The sequence below is a fragment of the Ursus arctos genome, unplaced genomic scaffold (genome assembly GCF_023065955.2).
Source record: "Ursus arctos isolate Adak ecotype North America unplaced genomic scaffold, UrsArc2.0 scaffold_37, whole genome shotgun sequence".
Lineage (NCBI taxonomy): Eukaryota > Metazoa > Chordata > Mammalia > Carnivora > Ursidae > Ursus > Ursus arctos.
This window is the reverse complement of record NW_026623053.1, coordinates 6,031,706-6,044,123: the sequence shown is the minus strand read 5'-3', so window position 1 is coordinate 6,044,123 and position 12,418 is coordinate 6,031,706. Positions and strand designations below refer to the sequence as shown.

The 12,418-nt window shown below is 42.8% G+C and overlaps 1 protein-coding gene across 2 annotated transcripts; it reads right to left on the bottom strand.

Annotated features, from left to right (window-relative positions):
• Positions 1-2,712: 2,712 nt before the first annotated feature.
• NGDN (neuroguidin) lies at positions 2,713-10,499 on the bottom strand. 2 transcript variants are annotated; one of them, XM_026486393.4, is made up of 11 exons: positions 10,447-10,499; positions 10,051-10,110; positions 9,358-9,429; positions 5,555-5,692; positions 5,222-5,306; positions 5,086-5,138; positions 4,720-4,843; positions 4,456-4,624; positions 3,540-3,696; positions 3,338-3,395; positions 2,713-2,886 (listed from the first exon to the last, which is right to left on the bottom strand). In XM_026486393.4, the coding sequence occupies exons 1-11, from the start codon at positions 10,465-10,467 to the stop codon at positions 2,867-2,869; spliced, it is 957 nt and encodes a 318-aa protein (XP_026342178.1). In that variant the 5' UTR covers positions 10,468-10,499; the 3' UTR covers positions 2,713-2,866. The 2 variants fall into 2 exon arrangements, with proteins under 2 accessions (XP_026342178.1, XP_057162398.1); XM_057306415.1 differs by having other exon boundaries at positions 2,713-3,696.
• Positions 10,500-12,418: the final 1,919 nt, after the last annotated feature.

The following is a 12,418-nucleotide window of genomic DNA, read 5'->3' as shown; positions in this document are numbered from 1 at the left end:
GGGAAAGCCTGAGCTCTCCATGGTACTGAAAATGGACACAATCAGATCATCCTTTCCTTATAAACAAAATACATTTTTCTAATAAAAAAAATATATCCATGAAGAATGTTGTGAACTTCTGACGGACATTTCCCCAAGCCTTCATAAAACTGTAACAAAAATAGGCAAAACCAGGTCTTGGTCAAACCCTCTCCCCCCACTCAGATGAAAAAACTAAGGCAGAGAGAGACACTTAACTACTTGACTAGAGCAAAACCAAGACTCTCTTTAACCTCACAAAACTGGAACAGGTACTCATGTGCACTAATGACAGACATTACTTCGTGAACATTGGAAACGATCTGTTGTTAGCAGTGCACTGAAGAAATCTGACATTCATGTGGTCTGAACAATCAGAGAACTGAATCTATGAGTAGGAATAAAGGATAGAAGAAAAGCGAACAACAGCCATAAAGAAACCCTGAGATTCTAATTCTTAGTTCCCTTGCTCTACTACGGGAACAGTGGTTTTCAAACTACATTCTATGCAGTTACAAAGGCTGCATGGAGCTACTCACAAATCTTGGGGAAAGCAGGCTATGAGAACATAGGGCTCCAGGATGCTTCATCCCCACTTTCACTAAAATAACCTCACTTTTGCCTGTTTTACATATTGCAAATCCCAGTAAACCTTTGTCAACAGTACTCTCTAAATGGTATTTGATGACTCTGGGGCAAATATCTCAGAAATTATTTAACATTTTGTTGGAAACCTCTTTCAAATAGTGCCTATCATCTAGAAAACCAGGGATAACAAGATATCCTGGGATTAAGGACTGGCTTGAATATAAGATCCACAATGGTAGGGGCTTTTGTTTGTTCAGTTCACTGGTATACCACCAAGAGGGCAGAACAGAATCTGGAACTTGTGGTTTCTTTGAAAGCAAGACCTTGAACAGAAATGGGGCAGTAGGGAAGGGGGAGCTAAAGGCTATAAACTACCTACCACTATTTTTAAAAAGGAAAAAACCTGAAGACTTTCATGATCCCCATGACACCTGAGGGCCTCCACACTCTGTTCTTCAAGCACTGGCTGTCTAATTTATTAGCCATGTAATCTTGGGCAAACTGCCTAAATGTCTCAGTTTCCTCATTGGTGAAATATAGGCAGTATATAATTTGTAAGGATTATGTATAAAGCTCAGTATGTAACACAAAGTAAGATCTTAAAAAAGAAAAAGTACTCCCTTTCCCTTGGCAGTTCCCAAAACCCAAAAATCTTAATAAATTAGAAACAAATGCAACAGTTAGTCCTAAGAAGCGAATGTGGGAATATGGTGGTCCTAACTAAAGCGTTTTTGAACTGAACCTCCTGTCCAGTTAGCTCAGCCAGATAGGGAAAAGAATCTCTAAATCTGTTCTTGTGGCTCTTTGCTTAGATTCATTAGAGCAAACAGAAGTATGAGGGTCCTGGGCAGGTCAGGCTCCCTCAGATCTGCCAAAGACTAAAAGATCAAGGCCCCAGAAATAAGCCCATCCTGGAGAGAATCTTGGAGATTCAGTCTAACACATTCATTTTTCAGCTGAGGAAAATTAAAGGCCAGGGATGTTAAGTGATCGGTCCAAGAGTGGACAGAAGACAGTACTAGCTTGTCTCCTACTTTCTACCAGGCTACAGTTGACTAAAAACAGACGCCACCCAGTTGGGAAGAGCAGTGTAAATCCAAATTCATGGGACTCAGAATCAACAAAGATTTAGTGATATCATAACCTAATTATACCCCTTCTCCATGACACTGCCCAGGAATGCAGACACAAAATTAGGTTTTCAGGAAATCCCAAGCCCTTATAAAAACTCCAATGAACTCATTCGACAGATTCTTCAACTTCTGTCCCTTCCTGTTCCTCTTCCCACTTTCTGTATTATCCAAGGCCTGAAGGATCTCCCACCAACAGAGATCGTTCTGTGGACAGAATACAAGATCTCAGATATGTAACTCCTACCAGTCCCTTGACTTAGGCTGATATTTCTGTGGGATTCTCACTCTTTTGGTCTTCAAGCTAGGAATATTCTGTCTGCCTATTTTTGGCACTCCTTTGCAAGCTCTTTGTAAAAGGATTGGCCTTTACTGACTGGTAAACTGGGGGCTTAGTTGAGGGAGGGTCAAAGAGGCTACAAAACACAAGACTATACTGACTCTTTTCTAGTCTTCTCGTTCACTCTGCTATTCTCTCCAAATTAACTCTGTAACTGACCAAAGATCGGCCCTATGTTTATACTATTTTAGAAAGAAAAGAAAAACATTCTGAAGCGGAGACAAGAGTAACTTGTGGACAAGGAAAGGTTCTACATAGCTTTTCCTACAGTCAAGCACCAAAGGAGGTTTCCTGAACCACTGATGCCACCTGGTGGCCAGCAAGATACATTAACAAAACAAGACCCACATATTTATGATTTGAATTCAATTATAACAAATCATACACAAAACTGGGGCAATGTGGGTTGGAAGAGTTGATTACAGTACTCAAACCTCCCAATATTCTTTTGCTAAATAACCAATTTACAGTTTCTGACGAAAATATACCATTCAAAGGAAACCGTATAAAGCCAAACTTCTCTCACTCCCCCTCCAAAATTTCATCTATGCTTTTTCCCTTTTATCACCCTCTCACCAAAAATACCCCACACCCAGTGATTCCAGTCATACCATACATGTGCAAAAGGGGCTTCAATTCATAGTAAAATCAGTTTTATTAATAAAGGTCTTTCCATATATCCAGAGCAAACAATGAATTTCAAGGGGGAAAAAAAAAACACCTACATACAGTGAAATTAGAAGTATCCCAGGATGACAACAAATATACATATAAATATGGACACCCATAATCACCGCCGCCTCCGAAAACCTGAAAGGAAGGGAAACCAAGAATGAGGCACAGGACAGTTGGAAAAGCTGAGGGGATAGGAAAAAAAGAACACCTAGAGGGAAGGGCTCAAGAAGGGGGGGTCCCCTGGGCAGTACTCTGCATCCTCCCAGGACAAAAGACTAGAAGTAGGAACGAAACTGAATCATGATAACGCTTCCTTCAAGTGGCACTTCCACAGTTCTACTTAAGGAAGACCGCACACAAACTGTGGGATCTTAGAGACAGAATCCAGAAATCTTTTTTGTGAATGATGCTGATTTTCAGCTTGACAAAGAACAACGAAGCCCACCTCTAAAGAGATCAATGCCCAGTCAGGCAGAGATACTAGGGGCAGTGCTGACACCTAGGATGGTAAATCCAGAGAGCTGATGTCCCAACTTGTATTGCCCCCCCCTGCACTTCACCATCCAAGTCCTAGCCATTCACTGACCTTTTTTCTTCCGACCTTTCTTCGGTATCTTCTTCCGCTTCTTAACAGGATTCTGATCCTGAAGACGGATGGAGAAGTGAAGGAATGGCGGTGTATTTCCGAGGGTTAGCACCCCTTCCTGCATTCCGCATGGTAATGAGCCCCACATCCATCTGGCTGGAATCCAGGAGGCTGTCTCCCACCACTGTACCCACAACCTTACCTCATCAAGATGAGGGGTTCCTCCTGTCAAAGCACTGATGTCGCTGAAGTGTGTGAGGGAATGGAGTTGTGAGCTCATGACATTCGCCCGTTTTCGCCGTCCTTTCTCGCGTTTACTGACACTTAAGCGCACCATCATGCTCTCCTCATAGTTAATCCTGCCACACGAACACAGTTTACAACATGCTTAGTCCACACACACAGAAAGCTGCAGCCAAGAACCCGGGCCCAGGTATTTACTCACCCCTGTTCATATAGCTCTCAAGAAATTTCATAGCAAATCAACAGAGTATTTAAGAACAAACCAGATGTCTAATATTGAGCTTCCTCAACGAAGTGTTCTTTATGCTAGAACCTCCCTCCTCCCTAGAAATGAACTCACGGTCCATCCACAAGAATACTTATAAACTATTATACTAGAAACCTCTTCGACTTCACCTTCACAAACAGGATTCCCTACACGGGCCCCCTCACTCAAATCTATCAACAGAGACTGCCGCCAAGGCAAAACTGGTGAGTCAGTATTTGTATCACAATTGCTTTTCTGCTTTTCTTTCCCGAACTTATCTAGCGCTCTCAGTGCCATTATAAAAATCTGACTTCATTGCCTTCTACACAGAAAAGAGAACTGTGACAGCGAAATACAGAATTTCTAAAGCCCCACAGGGTGGAACTGCACATATTCCTTTTCCTCTAGCATTTGTTCAGCCTCAACAGCTGGGAAAAAGAAAACATTCTTCCTCTAGTTCCTATTCTGTACTTAACACCCCTCATTCTTAGAAACCACTAGCCTGTCTTCCACTCCACTTTCTCGATAATGTGAGTTCTCTTGGTACCAGACTTAATCACATTCATCCAAAGCATAAGGACAGGCTTCTATGGCGCAGAAAACAATTTCCAACGGCAAGCACTCAGACCTGTGTTGATCCTCTTGACTCTGGCGAGTAACATGCGGATGCCGAGCGTCACGGATTTCCTCTGGGGCATCTGAGTACTGCTCCTTCAGTTCACGAATGACAGAGCTGCTCAATGCCCGTTTTTTGGCCCGTTCTAGCCGCTTCTTCTCCCGCTCCGCTTCTGTCTCATCTATGTGATACATATCAGTAAGGGTTATCCCAGAACAGAGAGAAGGATAAGAGAGACGCAATTTATGCTGAGGAGGCAGCAGCCACAGTTCATACCATAATGTACTGGAACCAAGCGTGGTGGAACGTATTTCTTAACCGTTCCTTTTGCAGATTTCTTCCCTGAAGCTTCAGATTGGCCTTCTTCTCCTTCATCTTCCTCCTCATCCTCAGAGCTCAACTATTAAAGAACATAATGTCCATAAACTTAGGAAGTGTTAGACAATAAGAAAAACCAAAGCTGGAGTACCCTGGGGAGGTGGGAATATAAACAAGAGCCAGAAAGGAAAATCTCATACTCTATATTCTAAGGCACAAGATGGGAGTCAACAGTAATGAGAGAATCCCAGGAGATCCGGGGTCACTACGAGGCTCATTCAGGCTGAGAGTCCTCAGGGGAACCAGGATAACGCAACTCCCTACCTTGCTCATCAGATTGCTGGGACGAGGCTTAAAACGGAGTGGGTCGTTCTCACCTGAAATAAAAAGCCCAAGAGATTTTGCAAGATTTGGAAATTTATGACGGTCCCCACATAACCTTACAGTTTCTGCCACTTACTGAGGCTGCCTGTCACTGCAGTCTTGACTAGTTTGTCAACTTGATACTTCAGTTTTTGGTCCAAGGGACGAAGCTTCTCCAAAACCTATAATGTGGTTACATAGGATTACATTCCCTTCCCAAAATTAAAAATACATCAGAGTCTCTATATTAAGTCGCCAGATAAAGAACCTAAAATACACATAAATTTGAGCAAATGAAGAAGAAAACAGTTTTTTCATTTGGTTTCCTCACTTAATCATCAAAACACCCATTTAAATGAGAGCTATTGTGTGACAGTCCTAGAGTTCAGGCTGTGGAAACCTAGAACGCTAAGATGCCAGTGTTTCATACCGTGCGAATCTCCACCAGTCTCAAAACTGCAGCATGTCCCTGAAGAGACCCTCCTGAGGCTTTGTCCAGGATGAGATGGGTCAAATCCATAAGGTACATGAGCAGTAGCTGGTCCTTTACCTCCAAGAGGCTAAGACCCTGAGGTGAACAACAGAGTAAGAGATGCAGTCAGTTTTAGCCAAAGAATCAGGAGGAAGGCCTAGGATAAACAGGGTAATTTTTTCTGAGTTCGAATTTTTCCCAATCAGTTCCTATACGGTATCCGGAATAGTCTCAAGGAGGTGACTGTACCTAAAATGGCCAAAGAGACAATTATGCTAACACGAGAGAGGCAAACCTCTCAGAATTACTGGAAGACAGTAAGAACAGGAAAATCAATAAAGTATCCCCCAAAATAGCTACAGCAGGGTTTCTCAACCTCAGAGCCGCTGACATTTGGGAATGGATAATTCTTTGTTGTGAAGGCTGTCTGGGCCCTGCAGGATGTTGAACAGCATCCTTGGCCTCCACCTGCAAGGCCTCTCCAAATTTTGATGATCAAAATGTCTCCATACAGTGCTTAATTTTAATTTAATCAAAACAATTACTGACTTTATCCCCATACAATGGAATTAGGCAATACAGTTAAAAAACAATAATCTACATCTACTGACATGGACTTAATTCCATGTCAGCACACTTTCTGCACTACAATGTGGTTCCAACGAAGGCGGGGGTATGATGCACACGTTTCATTTTATTTAATTATTTAGAAGACTTCACTTATTTATTAGAGAGAGAGAGAGAGGGAGAACGTGAGCACGGGGAAGGGGAAAGGAAGAGGGAGCCTGGAGCCAGACACGGGGCTCGATCCCAGGACCCTGAGATCATGACCTGAGCAGAAGTCAGATGCTTAACCAACTGAGCCACCCAGGCACTTCCAAACATTTTATATAGAGAGAGAAATCTCTGGAAGATAACACGCTATTAACAACTGCTACCCCCGGGGATCCAGGTGAGGAAAAGGAAGAAATGGAGTGTGCACACTGTGAAAGTGTTTTCCCATCAAGCATCTACTACTTTAACAATAAAGAAATTTCTAAACATGTATTCCAGTAGTTACCTCAGATTATATCGTTTTTAAATTTTCTTCTTTGTGGTTTTACACATCGTCCAAACTTTCTAAAATTAAAACACACGTTACAGGGGCGCCTGGATGGCTCAGTTGTTAAGCGTCTGCCTTCGGCTCAGGTCATGATCCCAGCGTTCTGGGATCCAGCCCCGCATCAGGCTCCCTGCTCAGCGGGAAGCCTGCTTCTCCCTCTCCCACTCCCCCTGCTTGTGTTCCCTCTCTCGCTGCCTCTCTCTCTCTCTGTCAAATAAATAAATAAAATCTTTAAGAAAAAAAAAACCGTTATATCTACAGTCAGAAAATCAATCAAACGTTATAGAAGTTTATTCTTTTACATATAAGTAACATGAGCCGACTTAAGTTATGGTTGTTAAAAAAATTTTTTTTTGTGATGACATGAAATGGAGCCGTAGAAGTCCACAGCCCTGGGAAGACCTATTTCAGAGAGGCTAAATATTCTGCTTATGATTACAGAGTATTAGTACAGCTAGGATTCAAACTCAGTCTGACTCTAACACCTAAGCCCTAGGTATCTTTAAACCAACATGCAAAGCTCTTGAAACCAGCACTAGAGTGATAACAGGAGAAGGAGCAAAGATTTTAAAGACAAACAAATTGAGTTTAAGTTTTGAATCAGGCATTTGGTAGTCAAATAATGGGTAAGTCACTTATGACCCCGGTCTCCTCATTTGTAACATATACAGTATTTCCTTTCTGCCCCAAAAAGTAATTATGAGGCTTAAATAAGTAATATGAAAGCACTCTAATCTGTAAAGCGCCTAGTAAGGTTTTGGTTCTGAGAGATAAGTTACTAAATATCTGTTCAATGAATAAACAAACATACAGTGATCTAATATAAGTTTTTTGGTGTGGTTTTTGTTTTGTTTTTTTCATTTTTTGGGGTTATGTGTCACATGCTCTTCTGACTGAGCCAGACAGGTGCCCCTATAGTGATCTAATGAACATGCTGGCAGCCCAGAACCAGCCAAGAATTTGAGAAGTAGGTTCTTCCGACAAGTTTGGACATTGTCAAGTTCAAACTGAGTTATAAGCACATAAGAAAAACAACAAAAAGAAAACACAAAGATAAAAAAAAGCAGAAAAATATAAAAATGGGTTAAGAACAAAGCTGCATGATGAGAAAGAAAGGCAAAAGGAGAATGTATTAAAATTCTATTAGCTATAGAGGTGTCTGGCTGGCTCAGTCAGTCGAGCATGCAACTCTTGATCTCAGGGCTGTGATTTCAAGCCCCACACTGGGTGTAGAGATTACTTAAGAATAAAACCTTTAGGGGCACCTGGATGGCTCAGTTCTTTAAGCATCTGCCTTTGGCTTAAGTCATGATCTCAGGGTCCTGGGATCAAGCCCTGCGTCAGGCTCCCTGCTCAGTGGGGAGTCTGCTTCTCCCTCTCCCTCTGCCTCTTCCCTCCACTTGTGTTCTCTCTCTCTCAAATAAGTAAACAATCTTAAAAAAAAAAAAAAAAAAAAGAATAAGAGCTTCAACTGATGTCAGCCTAGATCTTGATCTCAGGGTCGTGAGTCCAAGCCCCACTTTGGGCTCCAAGCCCACTGGGTGTGGAGCCTACTTAAGGAAAAAAAACCCTTCAAAGTCTCTTACTAAGCTACCATAATGATTTTCATGCTTTTATTGACCTATGGAGTATTTTGCTTAATGTCTTAGGACAAAAGCTCAATATATGAAACAGGTAATACCATAGTTTTCCAGTTCAAGCAGGTATGAAGGACCCAGAGCTCTCCTTTCATACTGCTTCATATCTACTGATCCCTAAGAAGGTTCTGCAAGACCTTAATTTGAAAACTATCATATTTCAATTTAAAAAAAAAAAAAGATTTTATTTATTTATTCATTTGAGAGAGAGTGCGTGCGCGCAGCAGAGGAAAAGAGAGAAGCAGACTCCCTGCTGAGCAGGGAGCCTGATGCGGAACTTGATCCCAGGTCCCCAGGATCATGACCTGAGCCAAAGACAGACACTTAACCGACTGAGCCACCTAGGCGCCCTACCATATTTCAATTTTAACATGCACATTGTTTTCATATTTTAACATCTCTGAAGACAAGATGTATCTTTTAATCAATGGCATCTTAACCTCATATCATAGATTAACAAGCAGCATTTTTTAGTATACGAAGTAAGTGGTATGTGCCCAATTAACAGCATCTTAGATTAGAAATACAGTAGTAACTCCTCAGTTGGCCTACAAGGCTCTTCACAGAGTGACTACTTTTCTAGTCTTATTTCCTACTCCCCATCCCACCCCCCAACACACTGTATATCCAACCACACTAAATGACCTCCTTTCCCAGTATATTACCATGCTTTCAGGTCTCTGTGGCTTTGTACATGCTGTTTCTTTCTGTTCCCTGGACTCTTATTTATTCCTCACAATCCTTCTCCTCTGGGAAGCCTTCCCTGACTTCCTCTGCTCTCTGGCAATTATTCAGTCTCTCTCCTGGGCTTGCACAGCACTCACGATGACTCTGTGAAGTGACTGCTACTGCTCATACCTATTGCTTTCATCTGTCTTCTCCACTAGACTTCAGCACAGAAACTGGATCTTATCCATCTTTGAAGCTCTAAACTTAAGGACACAGAAAACACTCAACAAACCTATGATAAAAGAACTGTGGAGAACAAGTCAGGGGATGCTAACTCTTCAAATATGTCTTACCTTCTCTGTAGGATAGGCTTTAGCTTGAACTTTTTTGGTTAGAGCTTGTATTTGTGCAGTTACAGCCATCACCTGAAATTAGTCCAAATAAAACAGCTGTGAATAATAAATATACCTAGTCATCTCTGTGACCTATGAAGGGCAAAAACCAAACAATGACACCTAAGAATCATCAGAAACATTGCCTAAGATGCAGTATTACCTTCTTTTCAGTTCTGGGAAAGTATAGGAGAGATGGTTTTTGATACTTCGTCAAAAAGTACAAAAAACTTTCCACCTCTTCTAAAGCTACAGAAACCATCTAACCAAACCATGGGTGAAGGGAAGGGAACTGGGCCAGTGGTGGTGGTGGTGGGTGCTGTACCTTTATCTGTACTGGTTGAACTTTCAACCAGTACACCTGGGTACCCAAAGAGCAAATCACACCACTTTTCCCAGCATTGGTTTCCTTAGCTGTAACAATAAAGGAAATTCATTCAGAAGACTTCTTTTTGGAGTCTTCTGTATTGCTTTGGATACAGATATCAATTACTTTGAATTCTAACCTGAAAAGGTTTTCGTTAAGTCACTTGGCTCTCATAGTATTTGGTACCATTCAACACCTGCCTTCAAACGACCAAAGTTTGGAGGTGAAGCACACAAAATCAAAGCCAATCCGTCACTAACCCGTCCCAAAGGGGTGACGTGACTCACCTGCTCCTGAAGGTTTTTCAAAAGTGTGACGGCACTTGGCAGGTCTGACTCCACCACCTCCTGTGAGAGGGAAAGAGAGAATAAAGAAAATCCCTTTTGTCCTCAGGATTATGAGAAGACATGGGGGATGGAAAACCGTCCTCTCTCCTTCAGACACCTCAGACTTCCGACTTTCCTACTCCAGTACACATGCAGCCTCGCTTCACAGCCGGCCAGTCCTCCAGGTTTCCAGGAGGAGCGGTAGCTTCAGCCCCGTCACCCTACTGCTGCTCTCACCCCGCTGTGCCAGGGAGGTTGCTTCCTTTCATCACCCCCTTCCCTCGCGCCAATAATTTGCCCAGAGCTACAGAGGGTATAGGAAAATCCCACAATAGCAACCCGAGAAAGCAAACTCACGGGACTCCCCGGCGCCGCCATCTTCACAAAGCCCGCCCCTTCCGGGGCGGTACTTTCTGAGCTAACATTGTGCGATAAACTTGATAGACAACAGCCGCTTGTAAATCTAAGCCAATAGGAATAGTGATCCCTCACTTCCGCCCCGAACAGGATGTGCGGGAGGAGGAGCCACATCCAGCCAATAGAATGGAAGAACTGCCTAATCTCGTCAGATTTGGGGGGCGATCTAATGACGTGAAAATGCTCGTGGAAAGGGGCGCGTGATTAGTGGATAGTGTAGAATGTTTGGAGCTAAACCAATAAAAAACTAGCCAAGTGATTGATCGACAGTTAGAAAGGCCCAATGGCAAAAAGAAGTTTGCAGAGCAAACTGAGAACGTATTGGCTTCCCGGATGCCGCAGTACCCAATGTTTTTAACTGCTCTGCCCCTGCGTGACCACAACTGACCGCTAGGTGGCAGTCCTCGGCTGCTCTCTGGTGTGGCTGTGTTGCGGCTCCGCCATAGCGGGCTGCTGCTCCAATGCAGGCCGCGCGAGATTCCTTGCAGACCGCACAGCCCTTGGATAGACTTTGTGACAGTAGTCCTGTGTGACCCTGGAGAAGTCACTCAGTCCTCGAGAGCTTTTTTCATGTGTAAATAAGAGAGTTCGGCCAGAGAAGCCCAGAACCAGGGTCTAGAAACGGACACCGTCATGAGCGGAGGGGACGCTGTGCAAAGACCCCCATGTGCCACTCCAACGCTCCTCACCCCTACCCGTTTGGGGAGGTGAGAGCACGTTTTACAAAGGAGGAAGCCAGTTAAGATTTATGTGACTTTACCCCCTGTCACCCAGGTCCGCAGCAGAACTTGGTCCAAATCCAGCTTGTGTTTCATTACGCCCTGCCTCGTCTTTTCTCAATACTTCAAAATATGCCACCTCACTCCTGCTTCTCACAGGCTGATAAAGTGAACTGGGTCGGTATTAATTGCTTCCAACACCTGCCTTAGGAAATAAGCACTGCAGAGGTTAATAATGGTCTTGAATTAGTCTCGCAAGGGCGAGCTGACCTCGGGCTAGCAATCAGATCTCCTGACTTGGAACCGTCTTCTGGAATTAAGGAAGGAATAACCCCCATTTCTCAGCCAGGGTGGGAAGATACTGGTTTCTACATCTTTTACTAGACTCAGGAAGAATAGGTAGGGGTTCTATCCAGTCTCCATGACTCTTAACATTGGTTTGCTGCTTCAAGCCCACCTTGGAAGCTCAGAGTGGCTTGATAACCTATTCATTCTATTCATCAATAATTTTTGTACTGTTTGTCAGGATTTGTATTATGAAAAGTTGCCATTTCGATCTTTCTTTTCTTTTTCTTTCTTTCTTTTTTCTTTCTTTCTTTATTTGTTTGTTTGTCAGAGAGAGACAACAAGCAGGGGGAGCGGCAGGCAGAGGGAGAAGCAGGCTCCCTGCTGAGCAAGGGGGGGGGGCTCCATTCCAGGAACCTGGGATCATGACCTGAGCTGAAGGCAGATGCTTAACGGACTGAGCCACCCAGGCACCCTGAAAAGTTGCCATTTCAACATAAATTCTCATACTTGTCTTTTAAGGTCACAAATAAGATTTTCCTTTCCTTGATACTTGAAATTAATCTATTCATATGCATTATGATGTCAGTGAGGAAACAAATTACGCTGCTTTGTTTTGGTTTTGATGATTAAGTACTTACCAGTTATTCTTTTTGTTATAAGAAAATCTTGGAGTTAACAGTGCAATAAATCTTTGTGAAGTCTTTCAGGACTCAACCAACAAGTATTGGCAAAGAACAAGAGATCATTAAATTTACTGTTTTTTATTTCTTTCAGCAATTCCACAAACTGTCAGTCATTAATAACATTTTCGTGCATGGTAATTCCTATCCATTCCTCTAGATACAAGTTTGTTTTTTTTTTTTCTCTGACTTCTTTCAGGATTTTTCTGTCTTTAGTTTTGCAGT